General features: G+C 43.9%; 1 protein-coding gene across 3 annotated transcripts; it reads left to right on the top strand.

The window, feature by feature from the left end:
- SLC19A3 (solute carrier family 19 member 3) lies at nucleotides 1,964–26,739 on the top strand. Of its 3 annotated transcripts, none has more exons than XM_005672264.3 (7): nucleotides 1,964–2,086; nucleotides 6,438–6,599; nucleotides 15,927–16,078; nucleotides 19,136–19,949; nucleotides 22,643–22,835; nucleotides 24,735–24,876; nucleotides 25,661–26,739. In XM_005672264.3, exons 3-7 carry the CDS (start codon nucleotides 15,929–15,931, stop codon nucleotides 25,817–25,819), a joined length of 1,458 nt encoding a protein of 485 aa, XP_005672321.1. In that variant the 5' UTR covers nucleotides 1,964–2,086; nucleotides 6,438–6,599; nucleotides 15,927–15,928; the 3' UTR covers nucleotides 25,820–26,739. The 3 variants fall into 3 exon arrangements, with proteins under 3 accessions (XP_005672321.1, XP_020930954.1, XP_003133743.1); XM_021075295.1 differs by having other exon boundaries at nucleotides 1,980–2,082; nucleotides 25,661–26,721; XM_003133695.4 differs by lacking the exon at nucleotides 6,438–6,599 and having other exon boundaries at nucleotides 1,982–2,086.

Genomic DNA, 26,739 nt, shown 5'->3' with positions numbered 1-26,739 from the left:
CGGTTAACACACGGCTCTTTCCTTGTCACCCACGAGCTCACCCACACCCCTCCCACCCCCGGATCACCTGGAACAGACTCCTCCTGTCATCTCCTCAGCAAATTTGTTTACATGTCGATGAAGGAATGAATTCCTCATCATGTCTCTCTGACTTAGACCGTGGCTTGGAGACATCAGAGAAACACAGCCACAAACGTCTCAAGATCAAAAGTGAGTTGGCCCTTCAGGGAGAAGGGTAGAGGGTCTCATGACATCTTCACCGTCTCTGGGAGGGCCCTACAACTTACTCATTGCCACTCTTGACGTGCATCTTGGTCATTTATAGGCAGACTTCCTAAAAACCACATGAGGGTGATAACAGAAAATCTAAACCGGAGTTCTCATTGCGGCGCAGCAGAAACGAATCCGACTAGGAACCAGGAGGGATTGGGTTTGATCCCTGGCCTCACTCAGTGGGTTAAGGATCTGGCATTGCCGTGAGCTGGGGGTTACGTCACAGACAAGGCTCGGATCCCGAGTTGCGGTAACTGTGCTATAGGCTGGCAGCTGTAGCTCTGATTGGACCCCTAGCCTGGAAACCTCCATATGCCACAGGTGCGGCCCTAAAAAGCAAAAAAAAAGAAGAAGAAAATTAAAAAAAAAAAAAAGAAAAGAAAATCTAAATCAAGAGGACAGTGACCCGAGACACTTGGGGAGAATTTTAACAATTTTGTTTTCACTGCTAGCCCTCAGAGACCAAGCAGAGTTCATCTTTGGGGAGGGTTTTCTATTTCCACCAACAGATAAACCAAAAAAAAAAAAAAAAAAAAGTGTTTTTAAAATCCATTTTACCCAATGAGAACTTCATAACTTCATAATGCTTCTTCAAAAACAAACAAACAAAAACAAACAACAACAACCACCAAAAAAAACACCTCAGCTAAGGAGTTCACACTGTGGCACAGTGGTTTAAGAACCTAGTGGGTTAAGGTTATGGCTGCTATGGCTGCACGTATGGTGTAGGTTGCAGCCATGGCTTGGATTCAGTCCCTGGCCTGGGAACTTCCATATGCTGCAGGTGCAGCCAGAAAAGAAAAGAAAAGAAAAACTCTGCTTAATAAAAATTATTTAATAAATGAGCTACTTGTATCAGCAAATTCTCAAAGCACCAGAAAACCACCCCACCCTACAACCTTTAAAAACAAAAACAGGAGTTCCCTTGTGACCCAGTGGGTTAAGGATCCAACACTGTCACTGCAGCAGCTCCAGTCACTGCTGTGGGCACAGGTTCGATCCCTGGCCCAGAAATTTCCATATGCCATGGGTGCGGACAAAAACAAAAACATTGGCTTAGAGCCAGGATACCTTGACAGAAATCTAGGCTTTTCTATTTTGCCAGTCTTATTTCCCTCAGCCTCATTTTACTTATAGAATGAGGATCATGGCTGAACCTCGTAAGTTTGGGGAATGATTTATATAAAACGACAGACTTATAAACAGACGATCGACACTGCATTCAGTTCACCTTGCTTTATTACGTTGACATCGGGTATCAATCCATTACTTTCCCTCGGTCCTTTCAGTAGAGTTGTTTGCTCACAAATCGCAGACACCCACCCCTAATTTAAAGGTTCTGGGGAGTTCCCTTCGTGGCTCAGTGGTTAACGAATCCGACTAGGAACCACGAGGTTGCGGGGTTCGATCCCTGGCCTTGCTCAGTGGGTTAAGGATCCGGCGTTGCCATGAGCTGTGGTGTAGGTTGCAGACGCGGCTTGGATCCCGCGTTGCTGTGGCTCTGGCGTAGGCCGGTGGCTACAGCTCCGATTGGACCCCTAGCCTGGGAACCTCCATGTGCTGCAGGACGGCCCTAGAAAAGGCAAAAAGACGACCAAAAAAAGAAAAGAAAAGAAAAAGGTTCTGGAAGCCAGCAAACAGCATAGGACGTTGGGGCGGGGCCTCAGGGCTCTTTGTAGGACTGGCCCCGCCCCCGCCCCGCCCCGCTACTTTTAGAGCCGGGTTTCAGCTCACCTGACCGCTGAGGGTGCAGGTCCCAGAGGCTTGATATCCCGAGTTGCGGCGATTTGGCGAGCAGAAACCCATCCTGTAGGTAAGAATGCCTCCTGAAGGTAAATTAATTGAAAAAACGCCATCATCCCATGGCCGCTGCCCCCCGCTCCACTCGCCCCAGTTTCGGGCGGGTACCTGCGCGCAGCGGGCGGGTTGGGACTAGTCTGGATTACATCCCGGGCCTTCGGCGGGCAGCCAGCCAGCAGCTTCCTGCTGCTGCTGCTTCACTCTGATCTTCAGACCTGCCAGCCACAGTGCTGATACTCGCCCGAGTAGGTTTGGCTACAATTCTTACTTTGAGCCATCTGGAAAAGCAGATTAAAGAAAACCACGATTCTGGTAAAGCGCCAGCCTTTGCCATGGTTACACCCCCGGTCACATCTTTTAACTGAAAAGAAACCTTAGCTCGCCATTCCAAACCCCCATCCAAGAATGCCAGAAATTTCCTAGTGAGAGAAAGAAGGGGGACTTGGAAGTTAAGAGATCCAGAACTCTAATCAGCCTATTTTAATTGCAATTAAAAGGTAACACAACATTGTCTTAGAACATTTCTGAAAAGGATACCTAATTCATTAAATAACGTGAATAAGAATTACTGGTCAAGTCAGTGTCGCCGCTGTAAATATAGGAAAAGTTTCAGCTTGTGGAGGGCTTAAAGTTTGACAAGGGTGAAGGAAATAATGTTTTCTAAAAATGCTCCCAAAAAAGTATTTTGTTTCTGCGAACATCAGAATACTTTGGTGTCTCCTAAGGCAAGAGGTGAGTTTCCCTTAAGTACATATTTTAAATAGACCAAAATATAACTTTTTTGCATTTTTTTACAAATTGAAGATTTGTGGCAGATCTTCGTCTTTGAGCAAGTCTCTTGGCACCATTTTCCCAACAGCATTTGCTCACTTCTGTGTCTCTCTGTTTCATTTTTGTAACTTTCACAGTATTTCCAAATTTCTCATTATTTTATGATTTTAACTGTTATGGTGATCTGTGATTTTTGATGTTTTTACCACCACTTGCTGAAGCCTCAGATGATGATTGGCATTTTTTAGCAATAATGTATTTTCAAATCAAGATCTATCCATGGTTTTGTAGACATAATGCTATTGCACATTTAATAGACTGCGCTATAGCTTAAACATAACTTTTATATTCACTGGGAAACCAAAAGTTCCTGTGACTTGCTTTTGCTGTTTGTTTGTTTTTTTTTTAAGGGCCGTACTTTCGGCTTATGGAGGTTCCCAGGCTGCAGGGGGTGGTGGGAGGGGATTGGAGCTACAGCTGCTGGACTGCACCACAGCCACAACAACGCCAGATCTGAGCCATGTCTACACCACAGCTCACGGCAACGCCGGATCGTTAACCCACTGAGTAAGGCCAGGGATCGAACCCACATCCTCATGGATCCTAGTCCAGTTCATTACCCCTGAGCCTCAAAGGGAATTCCCATCTGTGACTTGCTTTATTGTAATATTCGCTTTCTTTGGAGTGATCTGGGACTGAACCCACAGTTGCTGGTAAGATTGCCTTCAAATGCTTTTCTTCAAACCATTTTAGTGATAGCTGAAATGGACAAAAATACTAGTTTCTTTCAGTATTATTAGTTGTGGACCAACAGTGGTTTCTCAAGGTTAGATAACATAAATGCCATTCAAGCCAGGATATTTAAAGATGGATTGATTAGGCTTGCTGCCCCGTAGCAGTTTAGGTGAAATTATCTACTGTGTACCTACCTGAAATCACTGTCTCTGAACTATGAGGGCCCAGCTATGTTCATTCTGGTTGGATCTGCCATGTGCCCTTGCATGAGGGAGATGGGAAGGAAGCTGTATTAAGTGCCTTATGTGTGTCAGGAACCAGGTGGAGCAGTTCCTGAGCCAACCTTGTGGGATGCACAGGATTATCCACATTTTAAAAGGAGGCTTGGAGGTTAAGTATGGGCCACAAGCAAGGGCAGGGCCAGGAGGAACATGAACTTCAGACAAAGCTATGCTCTTTCTGGAGAAACCCAGACCTGGGGAAAAAAGAATTAAAACCCAAATCTGGGGAAAAAAGAATTAAACAAGCCTAAGGCTGGGTAGGTCTGCAGAGAGATGTCAAAATAAAAAAGCAGATGGGCAAATCATTCCATGGCAATTCTGAATCACAGCTCTTTGCAACTCCTTTAGACTCGGAAGAATAAATTGGAGGCTATTTAGATAGGCCGGAAGCCGCGTGCACAGTTAATAAGTATTAAAAGAAAATTTTCAGAAAGGGTTCATCATGACTCTCATACAGATGTAAAAATAAACACGTTAAAGATTTTATTAACTCATTAATGAGGAAACATAAAATGGTTAGGACCAGATCAAAGAAGAATCCAAAGAATTGGTACTTTTTTTTTTTTTTATCTTTTTGCCATTTCTTGGGCCGCACCCGCGGCATACAGAGGTTCCCAAGCTAGGGGTCTAATCAGAGCTGTAGCCACCGGCCTACGCCACAGCCACAGCCGCATCTGCAACCTACACCACAGCTCACGGCAACACCAGATCCTTAACCCACTGAGCAAGGCCAGGGATCGAACCCGCAACTTCATGGTTCCTAGTCAGATTCGTTAACCACTGAGCCACAACAGGAACTCCAAAGAATCTGTACATTTATGGATCAGGAATGTTGAAGTGGAGGTAGAACTGGTTTTCCATAGAGGAGAGAGAAGAAACCTATACCTTCATTGGATAAAACTCATTTTCATGCCTACAGACAAGCATTACTGCAACTTGCCTATGGGTTACTACACTTCTAAGGTTGTAAAATATCTCAAACAATGCCCAGTTTTTCCTGGACTCGCAAATTTTCCCTCTACCCCCACTCCCACCTCATGCCTTTGACTAGTTACCCACTGCATTTCAACGGCTGGATGTGACTTTCCACTGAAGTTGTCTGCCAGTGCAGTGGTTTCATAGGCGTATTCCTCCAGCTGCACCTGAGACCAGATTGATCTAACCATAGACATACAGAGAATAAACAGTCTGGGACAGGGTGATTCGAATATTCATCAGCAAAGGTCTTGTGCAAGTTAAAAAAAAGAATGTTGTTGGGAGTTCTATTGTGGTTCAGGGATAATGAACCCAACTAGTATCCATGAGGACACAGGTTCGATTCCTGGCCTCACTTAGTAGGTTAAGGATCTGGTGTTGCCATGAGCTGTGGTGTAGGTTGAAGGAGTGGCTCAGATCTGTCGTTGCTGTAGCTATGTTGCAGCCGGTAGCTGCAGCTCCTATTCAGCCCCTAGCCTGGGAACTTCCATGTGCTGCAGGCACAGCCCTAAAAAGACCAAAAAAAAAAAAAAGAAAGTTGTCATTTATGGTAAAATGGAATCCGGAGCATGTATTTTAAAGATCACCTGTACCTGCTCTTGCCATGATTTTGACCAAAAGCAGAACTACCAGGGCCTGCACCTAATTCACCTTTTGAAGTTGTGTAGAGTGCTTCATTTCAGTGACGCTTCTATTACTGTTCCTGGACTCTTGGCCTTCGTAATCAATGGAAATTGGTAAGAGACCAGAGAGGAAAATTCAGGCAAGGTTTTATTAGGACTCCTGCTGCAGTAGAAGAGAGAAGTGAAAACAAACCACAGATTCCCTTGCTTGCTGGCTGGCCGGGGCGGGGGGCGGGGGGGGAGACAGAGAAAGACACGGGACCCAAGCTGGTTCCTTTAATGGGGCAGGGTAAGGGCAGGTCCGGCGGGCCACAGGGGTGGCCTAGGTGGTCTGCCCACCCCTTTGGTGGTGGTGTATGCAGGGGGCATGCTTAGTACCCTGCTTTTGCCCTCTGCTCTTCATAAGTGGCAGTGGAGTTTGGTTTTTTTTGTATCTCCTTGCCCATAATTTGCCCCAGCTGGGCCAGTGCACTCAGTTATTTTTAGTCCCTTAGAGTTTCTTTGCATCTGGTTGCTCCAGAAGTTTGTCCAGATGCAAGCACTGCAGCCACTGCAGCAAAGGGTCCCAGGTCCATGCCTGTTCCAATTCCATGGTTTTCGTTTTGCTTTTGGTTTTGCTTTTGTCTTTTGTTGAGGGGGGAGAGGATGGATTGGGGATACATAAAGGATTATGAGTGGGTGATAGGTGGTAAGGCTACTCCATAGTTTTCTAAGCTTCTAAGTCACAGAATACAGAATTCTGGAGAAACTAAATTAGATGATTTTATAACACTTAGAGGGAAGTGTTTTTGATATGTCTACCTCCCTAATCATCTGTGTTTTAGAAAGAACTGAATCTCACTCAGTCTTATAAAACACTGCCATTGTTTTATGCAATGGCATTCCGAAGCGGGTGGCTGCGGAAGAGGGTGGGTTCTGGTGTATGAAGCCATCAGAAGGAGGTGAGGTTTGGTGCATATAAAGCCGTTATTCTTGACAGCTCACTTCTGAAGGAGGAGGTCTGGAGACTCCAAAGAGCAAAAGGGGCATTGTGACAGGGACTCGCAGCGTCTGGCAGCAGGAAGGAACAGACGTGGGATCCGAAGGCAGGAAACTGGACTTGGTTCAAGGAAGAAATAAGTTCGGGACCCAGAGGGAACAGGTAACTGATTCTGTTTGTATGATTTTGAAGGATGTTAACAGGTGGCCAGACTTAGAAAGTTTATCGGCCTGTCCCAGATTTGATGTATGGGCACTGTTTCCATTCTGATATTCTAGGACAGACCCAATTTAAAGATGCTATTCTAGTTTCAGTTTAGATTGAGGTCTTGCCCCCAGTACACTGTAGAATTTGGGGAAGACCTTAGTGGTTGCACCAATAGGAAAGGACCAGGGCTTCAAGGAGTCCTACATGGTAAAATGCTTTGATGGGGAAGGGGCAATGCAGTTCTTTTCATTAAGGAATAATGTACATGCATGATAAAATCTAGACTTTAAGTTTGAGTGTTCCTATTATATACATCCCTATAACTGTATCTTATCAAGATACTGGATATTTCATCACCACCCCCCCCCCAGAAAGTTCCCTCCTGCCCTTTTACAGACCACTCCCAACCACTCCCTGCTCAGAGGTGACCACTGTTCTGATTTCAGTTAGGAGTGGGCTCTTTATGTCTGCGTTCTTTCCAGGCAGCATAGTATTTGAGATTTGTTCCACATAGCAATCATTTGTTCTCTTTTTTTCAAATCGTCTTTCTTGATGCGGATGTATAATAAAGTATACAGAAAACGTACATGCATTTTGATAAATATAAGTGTGGAATCGCAGCTGCAGTCAAGGTGTTAAGCATCTTTATCACTCTGGACGGTGCCCGGCTGCTCCGCTGCAGCCGGTCCCTCCTCTGACCACGGATCCAGTTTTTAGCACTACAGATGAATGTTGCTTGTCTTAGGACTTTATATATTTCCTAACTGAATCGTACAGTTTAGAGTCTGAATTCTTTGGGATAGCGTTATGTTTTTCGCATTCACCCAAGGTTTTGCAAAAATTCCTTTGCTGATCAAATTAGTATTCATTGCTTAAACATACAGTATTTTTGATTCGTTTAACGGACATTTAATGGAACTTTAATGGACATTTCCATTGCTTCTCTTTTTTATTTTAAGTGTGATGAAGACATGAACTTTCTTGTGTAGATGGTCAAAAGGCTTTCCAAATGTGTACCGTTTCACATTCTCACAAGCAATGTATCCGAACCCAGTGGCTCTAAATCTTGTGCACACTGGACGTGCCGATGCTTTTGTACTTAGACCTTGTAGTGATTGTGAAGTGTTCTCTATGGTTTTCCTTGTCAGTTCTTAACGGTGTCTCTTGAGCAGATTTAGTTTTTTGATGCAATCCAATTTCTCTCTTTTTCTTTTAAGTCTAGTCCTTTTGGTCATCGCAATAAAATCTGTGCCAACCCTTACTTCCCAAAGATCGGTTTTCTTCTAGATGGTACTCTCTGGTACTAGGGTTTATGATGTCAAATTAGTTTTTCTGTATGGAGTGAGGTAGAGATGAGTAAAATGCATTTTGAATAAGATGAAGTCACAGCTACAATGCAATAGCTCCCCAAAAATGGGTGAGACCACCTTCTAACCCTGATTTGCAGCCAAGGAATAGTAATTAAGTGATTCCCTGGAGTCGCTTCCTCAGGCCTTCTTCCACCATCAGCTCTGCCTCAAGGCAGACTTAAGCAGACCGCTGCTCTTCGCTTTATTTTGATGTTTTACTCGAAATTATATTCTTTTTTATTTTAGTCGTAAGTAGTTTAAAAGGCATAATTAGGTATTAAAACTCTATCAGCAAAAAGCAAGGTATTTCTGTTTTCAGTAATTAAATTTGTGGTTTGCTTCTGTCTAGTGAGGAGCTTGACCTTGTTAAAAACCTAAAAGGAGGGAGTGCCCATTGTGGCTCAGCGGTAACGCACTTGACTAGCATCCTTAAGGATGCGAGTTCGATCCCTGACCTTGCTCAGTGGTTTAAGGATCTGGTGTTGCCATGAGCTGTGCCGTAGATCACAGACGTGGTTCAGATCCTGCATTACTGTGGCTGTGGTATAGGCCAGCAGCTGTAGCTTCGATTTGACCCCTAGCCTGGGAACTTCCACATGCCACAGGTTTGGCCCTAAAAAGACAAAAACAAACAAACAAACAAAATAAAAACCTAAAAGGGAGCTTAAGCTTTTTGGAAAATGTAACAAATACTGGCCCTGCCTCTAGTTTTTAAAAGGCTTTGGGCCTTGGGAAGTGAAACCATTTGCAGTGTCATCTCTGGTTGCCCACCTGCCCAAGCCCTTTGGCATTTAGAGCCTGTGAGATTCATGATTATTTTAAATTATCAATGTCTTGCTCTGTTATTTGAAATAGCTATGTTGTTTTGATTTGGTCTGGTTTTTGCAAAACACCTCAAATTGCACTCATGGCACAAAAGTATTTAGTAAGTGTCATGCCGATACAGAAAAGCACAACCTATAGCTCATCCTTTAAAAGTGAAAAATCAGTACAGATTCTTATTTTTACTTGAAAAAAAAAATAAGAACAAAAAAACTAAGTAGGCACTGGGAAGTTAACTACTGTGGTTTTTCTTTCTAGAGGTGTAGCATCAACGTTTTCTGGTAAGTAATCACAAAAGTTTCAGGAGAAAACAGGCCCACTCTGCAGTGCACTTGGATATTTAATGGTTTTTTTCCAAAAAAATTTTTTTAAAAACCCTGTTGGCAACCCAGTAAAATTTTTTGATAGAATCTGAAAAACAGGAGTTCCCATCATGGCTCAGTGGCTAACAAATCTGACTAGGAACCATGAGGTTGCAGGTTCGATCCCTGGCCTTGCTCAGTGGGTTAAGGATCCGGTGTTGCCGTGAGCTGTGGTGTATGTTGCAGATGCAGCTTGGATCCCATGTTGCTGTGGCTCTGGCTCTGGCCAGCAGCTATAGCTCCGATTGGACCCCTAGCCTGGGAACCTCCATATGCCGCAGGTGTGGCCCTAGAAAAGGCAAAAAGACAAAAAAAAAAGAAAAAAAAAGAAAAGAATCTGAAGAACACTATTCTAAAATAAATTTGAATTAGAACTTTGAGGGAGTTCCCATCATGGCTCAGTGGTTAATGAATCCGACTAGGAACCATGAGGTGGTAGGTTCAATCCCAGGCCTTGCTCAGTGGGTTAAGGATCCAGTGTTGCCATGAGCTGTGGTGTAGGTCGAAGACACAGCTTGGATCTGGCATTGCTGTGGCTCTGGCATGGGCTGGTGGCTACAGCTCTGATTAGACCCCAGTCTGGGAACCTCCATATGCCAAGGGTGCGGCCTTAAAACGACAAAAAAAAAAAAAAAAAAAAAAAAAAAGAACTTTGAGGATATAGCCAGGCGCTTTCGACACAGTATTAGAGGAAAGATTACTGAACTTGTAACTAGAAAAACTGAGTCTAAATCCAGGTTTTGTTGTTGGTTAAACATGAAAACCAGCATCCATCTTATTGCCTCTAGCCATCAGTTTCCTTATCCATAAAACAAGGACGATGCTATCCCCTCTATCTACATCACAAAATTATCAAAGAAAAATTAAAGTAATTTGCAGTCATTATGGAAAACAGTATGGAGGTTCCTTAAAAAACTAAAAATAGAACTACCATATGATGCAGCAATTCCGCTCCTTGGTGTATATCCAGAAAAAAATGAATAATTCACAATGACACATGTACTCTGTTGTTCACAGCAGCACTGTTTATAGTAGTCAGGACATGGAAGCAACCCAAGTGCCCAGGAACAGACTGCTGGATCAGGAAGATGCAGTGTTGAATGTCTCTCGTAACTGATGGAATGCTGTACTGAGAGTGAAAGACAGAAAGGCTGTCAGCATCTTGGTTGTTCCCCCTCATGATCACCTGGCTGACTGGGAGCTGCAGCTGCCACTGGCCAGCATCACAAGAGAGGACCATCCAGAACCACATGTCACAAGTCCAGATGGGAGCAAAGTTCCCAAATTTAAAGGATAGCTTCTACTGAATGCATGTCACTTCCACACCACTTCAAATCAAAAAGTCCTAAGTTGGACTACTGAGAAGTCAGAGACTATATGTATTAAATATAATATATATTATATAAAAAGTTTATAAAAGGAAAATATTTATTAAAATATTATGTAAAATATGTTATATACTTATATCAAATTATAATGACATCTATATTAAAGTTATACTAGGATTTAACATTATATAAATGTATAATATTTTATATATATATATATATATTTTTTTTTTTTTTAAATAGCTGTGGTAACTGAAAGAGCCAGAACCACAGTATTTTGTTCAGTGCTGAACACAGGAAGGCCCCTGCTGGATAAGCAGTTTAGGTTGGATGAGAAAGAATAGTGTGTGCCTGGGAAGGTTCAGTGGGTGGAGCAGGGTGTGAGAGTCTTATCAGAGTCATCAGAATCCCCTGAGGATTTTTCCACCCAGCCTGGACTCTCCAGGGCCTGGAAGACCAGCAAGACTTTCAGGGTAATAGGTCTGTGTGCAGTTTTGAGAAAGCTCCCTGGGTGATTTCTCTCCACTTCCCACACCTGTTGGGAACCAGTCAGCCCAGTGCATAGATAAGGGACAGGAAGTCCTTGGGCCTCTGGCATCAGATTCACTCAGTGCATATAAATGCAGGTTCCTGGGCCTCACTGTAGTCCAGGAAGACACACACACACACACACACACACACACACACACACACACACACACACACACGTCTTTTTAGGGCCACACCCACGGCATATGGAAATTCCCAGGCTAGGGGTCCAATCGGAGCTGCAGCTGCCTGTCCACACCACAGCAATGCAGGCTCTGAGCTGGTCTGCAACTCATACCACAGCTCACAGCAATGCCGGATCCCCAACCCACTGAGCGAGGCCAGGCTCAGAATCCGCATCCCTAATGGATACTAGTCAGGTTCTTAACCCACTTTGCCGCAATGGGAACTCCCCAGGAAGCCATATTTTGACCAAGCTCCTGGTGACTGACATGCAAGTCAGGTTCAGAGTAACTGGCCAGGGGTGTAAAGGACCTTATAATGAGGCAACCTCTGGACCAGGAGACCCTGAGTCCGGAGGAGGTGGAGGAATAGCCGGGTTTTAACAGCTCAGTGTCCCAGAGGCTCCCCTGGGGCAGCGGGTGGGCAGGGACAGTGGCTGTGTCCCTGAAGGCTGGGTTATCAACACCAGATGAGACACAGCCTCTGAAAGGGCCTGGGGAGCTCCTGCTGCTGCTCAACCAGGAAACTCCAGCAACTCAGCTCAGTCCTTCTGGGTTAAAGGACTCCTGCTAATGTTTGCTTAAGATTGCTTCTCTCGTTATCTTCAACAGAAAAACTAGCTCTGGAGCATGGTTGTTTCTGTGGGAAGGGGCTGGGAAAGGAATGAGGCAAGAAAGCCCAGCATCCTAGGGCTCAGGCACGAGCCACCCCCCCACCCCCCGCCCCCAAAGGTGTTTCTCAGTTGTTTTCTGCGAAAACCAGACCCCCTCCCTTACCGTCTCCGCATCACGGTGGGGGCTGCAATGTGGAGAGAGGGCAGGGAGGAGCAGCGACCTGTGTGTGAGCAGCAGCTCTGTGTCCACTTGGCCCCAAGGCCTATCCAGGTGTCAGAGCCCTCCGCACCCACAAAAAGCCGTCACATGAGGTAGCCTTGTTGTCCCATTTCACAGATGAGCAACCAAACGCAAGGCACTTGTCAAGTTGAATATCCCCCTGGCCTTTACCTGATGCCACTAGGAAATGCTCTCAGGAAGCCCAGACAGAGCTTTCTTGCTTCTCAGACGTGAGGCTAGACATTCCTCCCCTTCCTTCCACGAGACCTCCTATGTCAGGGGCTCTCTTCTGGGCACAGGGATAGAGCAGTGAGGCAAACAGAAGGTTTACACCCAACCGGGCACATCCTGTCTTTCTCTGCAACCATCCCAGCTACATCCAGTGGGGCAGCACTGTTATAAGGGTTAAGAGATGAAGGGATAGATCATCCAGGGAACTCTGAGGAGCCGGGGGACCATGGGCACAGTCCTAGGTCTGTGAGATGCGTAGAGAAAATGATGACTTGTGGAGTTAGTGCACAACCTGTGGTCCACAGGTGGAGAGAACATTCTAGATGGAGAGTCAGCACATGCCACCCCAGGAAGACCACCCTTTGAAAGATGGCCAAGCCTCAGTCATTCCCTACCCAAGAGAGCCTTTTCTACAAGAATGTGACAGAGAAAGAAGGTTCTAGAAAATGCAGGCAGCAACTCAGAAAGAAGATAAATCCCATGCATTCTAGGCTAAGGAGGGAGGTAGAGCCCTGTCAAATCCAACACGCTTCTGGCAAAATGTTCACGTGGTCAGCTTTGCTCACGTGTCTGTAATCCCGTTCCTTTCCGCTGTCTCTGAGCGATTTCATCAAGGGTTTTGTTGACATCAGCAGAACTTACCTTACTTAAGAGAAGGACTATGCAGCTGTCTGGGGCCACTTTGTGAATGGGTCGGGTGGGTGGCAGACCGGTGGTGTGACTCAGTAGGGCCCCCTGCCCCCCCAGCCCCTAGCAAAGTTCCCACCCCATCTAGGGGACCTGCTTTTCTAGAGAGAGCATCTTTGATGTCTCCGACCTACTTTCAAACAGTAATTGCCCCTGGAAACTCTGCATGAAGCCATAATCTTCAGTATGAATGTGTTCAGAAAAATGCTCTCTCCCCTGACTGTGGGGAGAGACTGTCACGAGGTTATTAGCAGCAGCCACCAGAATGGGGCCAAGTGGAGCAGGGGACAGGACCATGATGGGAATCAGAAAGACCTGGATTCACATCTTGACCATGTGGTTTGAAGCCAGTTGGACATCTTGGGTCTCCCTATACTCACCTGGGAATTTGGGAAATTAATGTGTGTTTCAGTGATTACAAGGAGTTCATTAGATCAGATGCAGGAAAGTATCATACTCACTTCATTTTAGTTTCTTACCTATAAATTATCTCTGAGAACTTAACCACATCCAACACCACCAAAAATGTGTAAAGTAAAGCTTGATCCAAAGTATGAAGGAATGAGAGGAGTTCCCATGTGGCTCAGCAGGTTAAGGACCCAGCATTGTCTCTGTGAGGATGCAGGTTCGATCCTTGGCCTTATTCAGTGGGTTAAGAATCTGGCATTGCCCCTGGCCTCGTTCAGTGGGTTAAGAATCTGGCATTGCCGCAAGCTTTGGCGTAGGTCACAGATGCAGCTCAGATCAGATGTTGACTCTGGCGCAGGCCATACCTGCAGCTCCAATTCAACCCCTGACCCAAGAACTTCCACATGCTGCAGATGCAGCCACAAAATGAAAAAAAGTATGAAGGAATGAGAGTGAATTTTTCTGTTGCACATTGTAATCCATATGAAACAGCAAGGTGTTTTTAAATGTGACCGCTGTAAAATAAGGGCTTTGCTGTTCTTTCTGGGCAGTGACAAAGGACATTCTTCACTGGACTTTTTGTCTGAAGTTTGAATTTCCAGCAATTTTATTTGGGGGTTAAGAAAAAAGCATGCACCGAGTGTGAACTATGAATTAACTACCTGGCCCCAGTTATGCAACTGTGGGCTTAGAGAAGAGATGGACCCAGCCATAAAGACAAGTGGAATAACCTCCTGAGAAGGGATGCCTTCCACCCCCAACACAGAGTCAGCACCAGGATGGAAACTGAAGGAAATATGGAAAAGATGGCATGTCAGATCTTTATCCAGCCTCACTGGTTTTTTTGCTCTTTATTGTATCTATTTATTTTTTAGGGCCGCATCCACAGCATATTGAGGTTCCCAGGCTAGGGGTTCAATCAGAGCCACAGCTGCCAGCCTATACCACAGCCACAGCAACCTGGGATCCAAGCTTCGTCTTCGACCTACACCACAGCCTATGGCAGCGCCGAATCCTTAACCCCACTGTAGCTTCATTTTTAACTGGAGAATTACAAATCCTCAGAGACACCTAACAAACACAACTTTAACCTCTGTTAGGTGTCAAGCCCAATACTAAGCAAGAGAGGGGCCCAAAGGAGGGACACGTGTAAATAAATACACGCCATTCCATGTATTGCGATGTCCAAGGCAGAGGTTTCTGTGCCAAATATAGTGAGCAGATAGTAAGAGCCTGGATTGACTCAGTCTGTGTTCTTTTGGGTTGGATGTTCCTGAATTTCACTTCATTGCATTTCGCAGAAGCTGCTTTCTTTACAAGTTGAAGGTTGGCGGCCACCTGGCCTTGAACAAGTCTCTCAGCACCATTTTCCAAGAGTCTTTGCTCACGTCGTGCCGCTCTGTCGCATGGTGGAAATTCTCACCATATTTCGAACTTTTTCATGTGTATCATGTTGGTTGTGGTGACCTGTGATTAGCAGTCTTTGCTGTGAGTACTGAAAAATGCGTATGACTCGCTGAAGGTTCCAGCGCTGGTCTGCATTTTGTAGCAATACAGTATTTTTTAACTGAGGTTATGTACATTGCTCTGTTAGACACAATGCTGTTGCACACTTCATAGTCTACAGTGCGGTGTACACATACTTTTTATGGAGTTCCCATCGTGGCTCAGTGGAAACGAATCTGACTGGTAACCATGAGGACACAGGTTCAATCCCTGGCCTCGCTTAGTGGGTTAAGGATCTGGTGCAGCCACAAGCTGTGCTGTAGGTTGTAGACATGGCTCAGATCCCTCCTTGCTGTGGCTGTAGGCTAGTGGTTCCAGCTCCAATTCGACCCCTAACCTAAGAACCTCCATATGCTGTGGGTGGGGTCCTAAAAAGACAAAAAAACAAAAATATTTTTTATATGCAATGGGAAACCAAAAAATTCATGTGACTCACTTTATTGTAATATTTGCTTTGTTGCAGTGGTCTGGGACTGAACCAGCGGTATCTCTGAAGTGTGCCTATAAACCAGTAATTCACTAGCCAGTGTTCTGCTTACTTTCAAACAGGCATTGGTCCATTGTTTACCATTTATTAGGATCTATCATGACCATGCTTACGATGGAGAGCACTAAAAAAGTAGACTTCTACCCCCAGCAACAATGAATAAGAAGTTTGCTGACAGTGGAGGGTCTCCCTTAAGAAATATCTAAGAGCGGAGTTCCCTTCGTGGCTCAGTGGTTAACGAACCTGACTAGGATCCGTGAGGATGTGGGTTTGATCCCTGGCCTCACTCAGTGAGTTAAGAATCCAGTGTTGCTGTGGCTGTGGTGTAGGCTGGCAGCTGTAGCTCTGATTTGACCCTTAGCCTGGGAACTGCCACATGCTGCAGGTGCAGCCCTAAAAAGCAAAAAAAAAAAAAAAAAAAAAGGAAAGAAATATCTAAAAGCAGTTATTCATCACTCACTTTCTGATAAAACATTTAGAAGTCAACCTTTTCCTGACATCCCAGATGCCAAAAAGAATAAACATCGGTTAATTTGGATTTTGTTTCTATTTGATCAGACATGAGTTGTTTCCAAACTTCAGCGAGTGGTTCCTGGATTTATCCGACTGTGATTCTCTGCCTGTTTGGATTTTTCTCCATGATGAGACCTTCAGAACCCTTCCTTATGCCGTATTTATCTGGACCGGATAAAAACCTGACCACTGAACAGGTAAGTTATACGTACATATCTGGATGTGGTTTTAATCTGACAGGACCTGAACAAAGGAAATAGAGTCAGGGCTTCATTCAGCTGGAAAAAAAGATTAACAAATGGCCTCAATAAACCCCCTTTTTGTGGTATTTGGTAATTTATAGAACTGTTCAAACTACTCTTTCCTCCTCATACTTGCAAAACAGGAAACCAAAACACATTACATGTGTAATAAATATTTTCACTTTATTATACAGTTCTAACAGACATGTTCATACGTGGGAACCTGTCAAGTCTTCATTGATTCCATTATACTAATGCTAAAATAAAATCGCTGCCAGGCACAGGATCTAGTCCTAATAAACTTTCTGCCTGCTTGGGTATAAGCAGAATCAGTTAAAGAATTGTAGGATTTCTTTTTTTTTTTTATTTTTTAAATGATTTTTATTTTTTTCCATTTAGCTGGTTTACAGTATTCCTTTAATTTTCTACTGTACAGCAAGGTGACCCAGTGACACATACATATATACATTTTTTCTCACATGATCATGCTCCATCATAAGTGACTAGAAATAGTTCGCAGTGCTGTACAGAAGAATTGTAGAAATTTCTTTAGGACCCTTACTCAGTTTTGAAAAACTGTTTGTCAGCAGGTAAAACGTTAACAGCTTTATCTCCCAACTTTATCTTCTCCAGAAGTTCCAATCCTCTTACTCAAAAGATTCGCAGGTTTTGTTTGTTTGGTTTTTTTTTTCTTTTCTTTTTATGGCCACACCTGTGACATATGGAAGTTCCCAGGCTAGGGGTTGGATAGGAGCTACATCTGTCAGCCTAAACCACAGCCACAGCATCTGTGACCTACCATGCAGCTCATTGCAATGCCGGATCGTTAACCCACTGAGCAAGGATAGGGATCAAACCCACATCCTTACAGACATTATATCGGGCTCTTAACCCCCTATGACACAGTGGGAACTCTCCCACATCTTTTTTTTTTTTTTTTCCTTTTTTTTTTTTTTTTTTTTTTTTTTTTATCGCAAGTGCAGCAAGAAAAGGCACTGACCCAGTGGGAGAATTACCTTGGGCAGGTTTTATAGTCTCCTGCCATAGCTAAGAAATTACTGCAGAGCGTGTGGCTTTACCTGAAGGGCTCACTGATGCTGCTTCATTTGGTGATGAGGCCTAAGAACAGGAAGGCAAGCTTTTTCTGCTGTGGGGTACCGTCCCTTAGGGGCAACTCTGTTTCAAAGCTTTCCAAGTGGAAGCATGGTGCAATTAAGACAAAACAAAAGACAGACAGAGGTCCAGAATCAGCCAGCGAACCTCAGAGGTCTGCTTCCACATCCACTGTGGGCCAGCTAGACCTTCGAGGTACAGCTCAGTCACAGTGGCCTTTCCCACCACTGAACCTGCCTTCGGCAGTGACACCTGGACCAGCCGAGGTTGCTGGAGAAAGCAGAGGGGCACAGAACCAAGGCTTATGCGGCTGATCTGCACTGCCACCCATTGGGCACCAATTCTCAACAACTTCTTCAGTCCTTTCTTTCTATAGATGAACATTGAGGTCCCGTGCATTTCTGACTAGTTCCTTGAAATAACCCACATTACACTGAGGCCAGGGCTGAGTATTGAGACAAATCAGTAGAATTAGAGGGAAAAGGGGTTGGGAGCCCGACACATTTGGTCAGGAAAGGGATGCAATGCCTTGCTCGTGCCCACACCTTAATTCTGCAAGAAGATTTACTCTTTGCTGTCTTCGTGGGTCTGTTCATCCCAGCTTTGGAAGGGCTGAGATTTTTGTCCTAAGGATGAATCACACAAAGATCAATGTTGTTGGATTCTTCTAACATCATAGCTGCTTTATCTAATGTTGTTACTTTTTGAACAAGATAAGCATAGTATTTTTTTAATAGCCTGAGTAACCCAGAAGTGTCTATTGAACAAGTTTTAACCAGTTTACAGGGAGAACTCAGAGAGAGAGCAAGTTCGGCTCCAGAGCACCGCAATAAAGTAAATATTGCAGCAAAATGAGTCAGATGAAGTTTTTGATTTGCCAGTGCATAAAAAAGTTATGTGTACACCATATACTGTGGCCTAGTAAGTGTGCAGGAGCACTATGTCGAAAAAAACAATATCCATACCTTAATTTAAAAGTACTGGAGTTCCCGTCATGGCGCAGTGGTTAACGAATCCGACTAGGAACCATGAGGTTGCGGGTTCGGTCCCTGCCCTTGCTCAGTGGGTTAAGGATCCGGCGTTGCCGTGAGCTGTGGTGTAGATTGCAGACGCGGCTCGGATCCTGCGTTGCTGTGGCTCTGGCGTAGGCTGGTGGCCACAGCTCCGATTAGACCCCTAGCCTGGGAACCTCCATATGCCGCGGGAGCGGCCAAAGAAATAGCAAAAAGACAAAAAAAAAAAAAGTACTTTACTAAAAAATAAATAAATAAATAAATAAAATACTTTACTGCTAAAAAAAAAAATACCAAATAAAATGTACAATAGTAGCATCAAAGGTCACTGATCACAGATCACCACGGCAAATAAAATAACAAACAAAAAGCTTGAACTTTTGCAACAATTACCAAAATGTAAGACAGACATGAAGTGAGCAAATGCTGTTGGAAAAAACAGTGCCAATGGACTTTCTCAACACAGGTTGCTACAAACCTTTAATTTATTAGAAAAAAAATCGTGATATCTGCAAAGTGCAATGAAGCAAAACTCAGTAAAATGAGGTATGCCCAGACTGTAGGGGACATACCATTATAAATTTAATATAGTTCAAATTGCACTTCAAGCCAATAGATTCTTCTGCTGAGCCGCATGTACGTTTATGAAGTGAGGTTTTTTCCTGGGGGCAGGAGGAACTCGCCTTTCCTAGGGGTGTCCTTGAAAATCAGTTTTCTGTTGGGCTGTTTCATGCTATGAGGACTAGCCTATCGGAGCGGATGCAGAGTTTGAGATTGGACGAGCCACGTATAATTTAACTTAGGGACCCATAAGTTAAGGTATCCGAGAAAGGTCACCCTTCTCACTTCCTGGTGCTTCTGGTCACGCGATCTTTTGACTCTGCAGATCACAAATGAGATCTTCCCCGTGTGGACATACTCTTACCTGGCGCTGCTCTTCCCAGTGTTTGTGCTGACCGATTACGTCCGCTACAAGCCAGTCGTCCTCTTCCAAGGGATTAGCTACATCATTACCTGGCTGCTGCTCTTGTTTGGCCAAGGAGTGAAGGTCATGCAGGTGCTGGAATTCTGCTATGGGATGGTCACTGCCACGGAGGTGGCCTACTATGCCTACATATACAGCGTGGTCAGCCCAGAGCACTACCAGAAAGTGAGCGGCTACTGCAGGAGTGTCACACTGGTGGCCTACACACTAGCCTCGGTGCTGGCCCAGCTCTTGGTGTCCCTGGCCAGCCTGTCGTACTTCTACCTCAATGTCATCTCCTTGGTCTCCGTCTCCACGGCCTTCCTTTTCTCCCTTTTCCTACCAATGCCTAAGAAGAGCCTGTTCTTTCACGCGAAACCCAGCACAGAAGCACCTCCAAAGCCATCAGAAAAGGATGCTGCCTTAGGGGGACCTCACAAGGATCACAACCCAGTCTGCCAAGAGCAAGTCCCTGTTTCAGAGACCCCATACGTTGTCCAGTCGAGGGACCCCAAACCAGGAAACGTAGCTTTGAGAGTTTTTGTGCAGTGGTTACGAGATCTGAAGGAGTGTTACGCCTCAAAGCATCTTTTTTACTGGTCCCTATGGTGGGCTTTATCCACCGCAGGTTATAATCAGATTTTGAATTACGTTCAAGTCCTGTGGGATAACAAGGCACCGTCCCAGAGTTCTGCAGTATATAATGGAGCAGTGGAAGCTGTTGCAACCTTTGGAGGTAAGTAAGCATTGACTTATCTTTTTTTTTTTTTTTTTTTTTTTTAATTTGAATGGCCACACCCACGGCACATGGAAGTCCCCAGACCAGGGACTGAATCCAAGCCTCAGCTGCAACCTACACCGCAGCTGCAGCAACACTGGATCTTTTAACCCAATGTGCCAGGCCAGGGATAGAATCCACACCACTACAGCAACCCAAGTTGCTGCAGTCAGACTCTTAACCCACTGTGCCACAGCAGTCACTGTGCCACTGTGACTTACCTTCCTTTGAGGGTACCCCCTTTCAGTCTATTTCTCCAGTTGCTAAATTCCCCATGGCGCTAACTTAGCTCTGTTCAGATAGCATATTAAGCTTTTTCAGGAACAGAAGGGAAAAAAAGGGGAATGTGACATTTCTGTTTAATGTGTTGTCATTACAGGTAACTCAAGAGATCAAGATTCAGCACCAATGATTACATTCTAACCAGATTCCTAAAATCCATTTCATCATCAGGAAAAGGGTTCATAATGCCTCCTGTTCTTTCAGATTTTTTTATCTCGAAAGGAAAATAGGCATCTTGTATATAAACAATGAGTTTTGATTATTTTATTTTTTAATAATGATTTTTATTTTTTCCACTGTAGACGGTTTACAGTGTTGTCAGTTTTCTCCTCTACCGCAAGGTGACCCATACATAACATGTATACATGTTTTTTCTCACATTATCATGCTCCATCATAAGTGACTAGGTACAGTTTCCTGTGCTATACAGCAGGATCTCATTGCTTACCCGAGTTTTTTTGTTTGTTTGTTTGTTTTTGTCTTTTTGCTATTTCTTGGGCCGCTCCTGCGGCATATGGAGGTTCCCAGGCTAGGGGTCGAATCGGAGCTGTAGTCTCCGGCCTACGCCAGAGCCACAGCAATGCGGGATCCGAGCCTCGTCTGCAATCTACACAGCTCACGGCAACGCCGGATCGTTAACCCACTGAGCAAGGGCAGGGACCGAACCCGCAACCTCATGGTTCCTAGACGGATTCGTTAACCACTGCGCCACGACGGGAACTCCCCCGAGTTTTTATTATTTTAGAAAAGGAATTGAGCTGTTAAGATTTCCAATACCACTGGAAGAGTTTTTTTACTAAGGGATTTGATTTGGCTCGTGCCCATCTTTTAAGCAATTTGAGGCCAAACAACATTTCAAAAGTAGTTTTCTTATGAGTTTGAATGAGACGTTGAACATATCTAGCAGCCAGGATTCTAATATCAGAGGAAAACGTGCCTTTGAAGTTCCCTCTGCCCTAAATATTTATATCCTGGTTAATGGAAGCTTAAATTCAACTAAGACTTTGAAGCTATTTTCTAGGAAGCAGGAGACTTCCACACCCTCTGTTACAGAAATTTTCAGAAACTTCTTGTGGCATCCGTTTTGTTATTGTCTCTTTTCCAGGAGACTTCACTCTAACTCCTGGAAACCAAGACTGGGCTGGAATGAATTCACTGAAATTCTTTCTGGTGCATTCCAAATTCTAGAGAGAAAAGTAACTATTTCTTCTGTTTTCATCATTCTTGCCTGCATCACGTTTGGAAAAGTCAATCAAATCTCAGTTATTTGAAGCATAAATACCTCTCACTTTGTTCAAGTATAATTACTAACCCTAATCACTGCTAATTATTCAACCTCTTAAACTCTCTAAGAGGTTCACCCAAAACCTCAAGTAAATGAAGCCAGATATTGAAGACATGAAATGGAGATTAGAAGTAAGATTAAGATTAAAAAAGATTAGCATGGCAGATCCCTGCTGGCTAGACATGCCATCTACTGCAGTGTGTATATGCCAGTCCCAAATCCCTGGGGAACTCTACCCAATATTCTCTAATAATCTCTGAGATAAGAATCTGAAAAAGAATGGATGTGTGTACATATAACCTCACTTTGTTGTACAGCAGAAATTATCACGACATTGTAAATCAACTACACGTAAGTAAAACTTTTAAAAATGAAAGAAAAAAAAGAAATGCAAGTTTAAGCTACAACGAGGGGGTTCCCTTGTGGTACAGCAGGTTAAGAATCCAGCATCGTCACAGCAGTGGCTCAGGTTTCTGCCGCGGCGCAGGTTTGATCCCTGGTCCAGGAACTTCCACATGCCAGGGGGATGCCCCCACCCCCCAAAAAACCCCACGATGAGATATCACAAACACATCTCTCAGAATGACTAAAATAAAAGTAATCACAACACCAATACTGAAGACTAAAACGTACTACCCAATGCAGCACATCTGTTGCTTATAACTGAGAAAAACAATGAAGTCAAATGTGAACAAGCCAGGTGTATTCCCAGAGAAGTTGTTCACCTTTATCCATCCCTGCCTTGAGCACGTTGTGTTAAGTGACTGAGTTTATGTACCATTTCTCCTTGAGGTCTTGATTAGGAACCCTCTGCATAATGCATTAGCATTGACCATATGCCAGCAGTTGTTGGCATGTAGTTAGCTCATGCTGATTAAAAGTGAGACAACTAAATGACTGAAAGAATAGAAATTAAAGCAAGTAACCCAAGGAAACATGGTTGAGAAAAAGATAAATCCCCTCTTAGGTGGATCACACTAGTTTCATGAATTGTGAACTGAGACCCGCGTTCTTAGGAGAGCGTGCTGAGGTTTCCCATGGCCAAAGAGAATATGCTGGATCTGCCTTAATGTTTCTTCTCCAGGGGCCGTGGCTGCCTTGGCAGTGGGGTATGTGAAAGTCAACTGGGATCTTCTGGGAGAGTTGGCTCTGGCCATCTTCTCCGTGGTCAGTGCAGGCTCTCTGTTTCTCATGCATTACACAACCAGCATCTGGGCATGCTATGCCGGCTATTTGATATTCAAGACCGTCTATATGCTGCTGATCACCATAGCAGTGTAAGTATGACTAAGCATTTCTTTCCACTCCTGAAACGAAACCATGTTCTCCTTCTGTATCCCTGTAGTTCCTTTGAGAATGTGGGAAGGATTTTCATCAATTGCAGTGTTAAATGTTGACTTCGTATTAGGTTAGACACGGTGAAGCCATCTTTCCGTTTACCTGTTTGCCCTCTGAATATTGCTAAGATTAGTCGTCAGGGAAAAGCAAAGCTATGATACACTGTCAGGTTGTGATTTTTATTTCAAACAATTTGCCGCAACGTGGTGTGGTGTAATTTGATTTTGAATGATTGCTGAAATTTCACCTCTAATTTCATGTGGTTGCTTGAGTAATTCCAGGCATATAGTTTTGTATGAAACAGAGTATTCTCAGCAAGTTATAAAAAGTTGCATACCGAAAAAAGTAGATGCAGAGATTATAAGCAACTATAAACCCCAGAGATAGTTTTTTTTAATGATTAAAAACATTTGGTTCTATATATAAGTGCAGAGAAAACTGACTTTAGGAAATGTGCTTTGGTATTAACCAAAAGAGTTAAGAATCATTTGAATTTGTTTCTTTCTTTTTTTTTTTTTTTGCTTTTTAGGGTTGCATTTACAGCATAAGGAAGTTCCCAGGCTAGGGGTCAAATAGTAGCTGCCAGCCTATGCCACAGCAATGCCAGATCCAAGCCACGTCTGCAGCCTACACCATAGCTCATGGCAATGCCGGATCCTTAATCCACGGAGCGAGCTCAGGGATTGAACCCACACCCTCATGGATCCTCGTTGGGTTTTGTTAACCGCTGAGCCACGAAGGGAACTCCCAAGAATCATTTGAATTTCTCATCAGATGAAAGAAGTAGAGCCAAAAGCTTTATCAAGTTTTGCGTTTTAATTTGTGAAAAATACTTGATAAGTAATTGACCACACATGGAAATACATGGTCCCTGAGAAGAGATTATGAAACTGAGGAAAGAGATGAACCTTGTGGCAAGTTCAATTTTTTCACTGAAGGCTATCAATTTAATCTATCAAACTCATGTGTCTTGGGTTATTTTTCACATGAGAATTTTCTTAAAGTAGGGTGACATTTTTTCATTTTAAGAATGTTCAGGAGTTCCCCCATTGTGGTGCAGTGGTTAACGAATCCGACTAGGAACCATGAGGTTGTGGGTTCGATCCTTGGCCTTGCTCAGTGGGTTAGGGATCCGGCGTTGCCGAGAGCTGTGGTGCAGGTTGCAGGTGCGGCTTGGATCCCAAGTTGCTGTGGCTCTGGCTAAGCCGGTGGCTGTAGCTCTGATTAGACCCCTAGCCTGGGAACCTCCATATGCCGTGGAGCAGCCCCCGCATTCCAAGGACAAATTGTAAACGACATGCTTTGCTCATCTTTCCTAAATGTTTTGCAGTAAGATTTCAAAATCTATATAATTATAAGAAATAAATTAATTATAGAATCACTTAGTGGTACAACCAGTCATGGCCTGGATCTTCAAAAAATAATTCACTTACCAGACTTTGTCGATGCAATCGACAATGAAAAGAATAACTCTCCAAAAAAAATTCCTTAGGTTGGGCATAGCCAGCATTTTGGTAAAAATTCATTGTAAAATAGTAACTAAAATCAGATAGCATCCCCTATTCTCAAGTTGTGAGAGTTAGCACCTTTAAGTTTAATTTCTGGAAGCATTCAATTGGCTAGGAGGAGTTTTGCCGTATTTCCTTTAAGTGTATTCTAAGCTGGCCTTCAAGGATAAATTTTTTGTTTGCTCTGCCTGCTTGTCTCCACTGGAAGAGAGGAGATTTAGACAAAAAGTGCTGTTACCAAGACACTGCTTTCTCTTCAGTGTCTGTCTTTTAAAGCTCAGAATCCCGTGGATGTTCTTTCTTAAGAACTTAGTCTCTGTTTCCGGGCAGATTTCAGATCGCAGTTAATCTGAGTGTGGAACGCTATGCCCTGGTCTTTGGAATCAACACCTTCATTGCCCTGGTGATTCAGACCATCATAACTGTGATCGTAGTAGATCGGAGGGGGCTGGAGCTGCCAGTCAGCACTCAGGTAAGCCACAGCACTTCCATTATCCTCTGCAGGTAGCCGGGGGAAGGTGGAATGCCTAGGTCATCTCAAAGGGGGTTTCTTCACCCTTACTGTTGCCAGTACTTAATTTCTTGAATTCCTTGGCTAGGCCAATTTTAAAATAAGCCGTTCCTTCCATTATCAACTGTAAAGCCAAGTAGGCATTGAGCAATAACCACTGTGGGTTAGCATTTACCTTTGGTCCCTATCAGGTAACACCCTGGCCATTCTGTGCCCTTATGTCTCCTCTCTCTCCTATCCTTTGGTACCAAAGTTTACCAAGATGTAACTGGGAATGGGTATGTGGCTGCACAGTTTAGATCCCTCTTCCCTCCAACACTGGGAGACTTCAAATTGGACCAGTTTCACATTGGATCTGAGTAACAGGGGATGAGGCAGGTAAAAAGTAACCTCAGCGTCTTAAGTTCATCCCTGGAGACATTAAAAGCATGGCACAACCTCCGAACATAGACACATCAATCAGTGGGATTTAGTGTTGATTCACTATAGGTGATATTTGCTAGAATTTGAATCTAAGCAACCCTGACTCCAGAGCCCACACTCTTAGTTACTACATTGCTTATACTTTCATACTTAAGCGGCTCTTCTAAGAGGGGAGAAGAAAGTATTGTGCCAGTCGAAAAGATCCATATTAAGACCCTGGGTCTCAGTTACCCCATAATCCAAGGAAGTCAACGGCCTCGCAATTATCAGTGACAGAGATGGTCATATTTCATGTATGTCTAATTCTTTGTTTTTCCTTTAGTTTTTAGTGTATGGCAGTTATTTTGCAGTCATTGCTGGCATTTTCCTAATTCGAAGCATGTACATTCTCTACTCAACCAACTGTGGTAAGAAAGTGCAAAGCCCTGCTACAAGTCAGAATCCATATGGGCCACACCCAGAGGAGCCAAAGAATGTCTGATGAACCTCCGTCAACCTCTACAGCCTCCGAGCAAGGACTGTGCTGGTCATAGAATCACCGAGTGCCATAAATTGACCCACTTAACAAATCTGAATTCCAATGAACCTTTTCAAAACCAAGAAAGCTCAGCTTCAGACCAGATGTCTATGTGCCCAGCTGAACTGAATGCACTTGTCCAGGTCTATCATCTCAGTTAAACAACCCACGTTGGGGAACCCTAGTGAATAGCAATGCCTGGAAAATTCTGGTTTTGATTGCTGGCAAGGATGTGCAAAGGGCATGAAAACAAACATGAGAGAACTCTAGCCATCCTAGAGTTGGTGTTCCCCATTTGTGACCAGAAATGTGAACAGAGGTGACCCTGTCACTTGGCTTAGATGGTTTGTTTTATTTCACCGAAGCAGGCAACACAATGGGCATTTTTTTTTATGTCACCTGAGCCATTGTCCTTCTTCCGTAAAGTATTTTTCTTTAAAACTTATAGGGCTGGGTCCTATTTCTAAGGACTCCTTTTCTCTCCTGATAACATAGTATTATTCCCAAGCTACTGTTTTGATAATATCACCATTTAATTTTTTCATGATTACTTTTCACTTTGTGCTCTGCTGAGCTTTGCTGTTGAAACTCTACCTCAGGACTAGTTCCAGACCTTCCCCTTGGGCCAAAGAATGACGTTCATGTCAATTCTGAGCAGCCCCAGGAGAGTCGTTGAGCTTTCTCCTATCGTGACTCTAGACAGGTGTTTTAGTGTCATGTAGGGATGATGTCTGTCTAAAACAGGAGAACGTAAGTATAAGTTTTCAGGGATTTCTGGAAGTATTTGTAAATAAGAAAACACTGATTGTGGAACAAAACATGTAATTTTTAAATGGCAGCGATTGTTGTAAATAAAATAATGTGTGCAAAAAACATTAAAGAGC

The sequence above is a fragment of the Sus scrofa genome, chromosome 15 (assembly GCF_000003025.6).
Source record: "Sus scrofa isolate TJ Tabasco breed Duroc chromosome 15, Sscrofa11.1, whole genome shotgun sequence".
Classification (NCBI taxonomy): Eukaryota; Metazoa; Chordata; class Mammalia; order Artiodactyla; family Suidae; genus Sus; species Sus scrofa.
Note: the sequence above shows the minus strand (reverse complement) of the source record. Positions and strands in the feature narration are given on the sequence as shown.

Excerpts from the sequence above, each read along its gene's own strand:
- SLC19A3 (XM_005672264.3), top strand. The coding sequence starts at position 15,929 with ATGAGTTGTTTCCAAACTTCAGCGAGTGGTTCCTGGATTTATCCGACT. Across the intron at positions 16,079-19,135 it reads AAAACCTGACCACTGAACAG|ATCACAAATGAGATCTTCCC; the intron begins GTAAGTTATACG and ends TTGACTCTGCAG. Across the intron at positions 24,877-25,660 it reads AGCTGCCAGTCAGCACTCAG|TTTTTAGTGTATGGCAGTTA; the intron begins GTAAGCCACAGC and ends TTTTTCCTTTAG.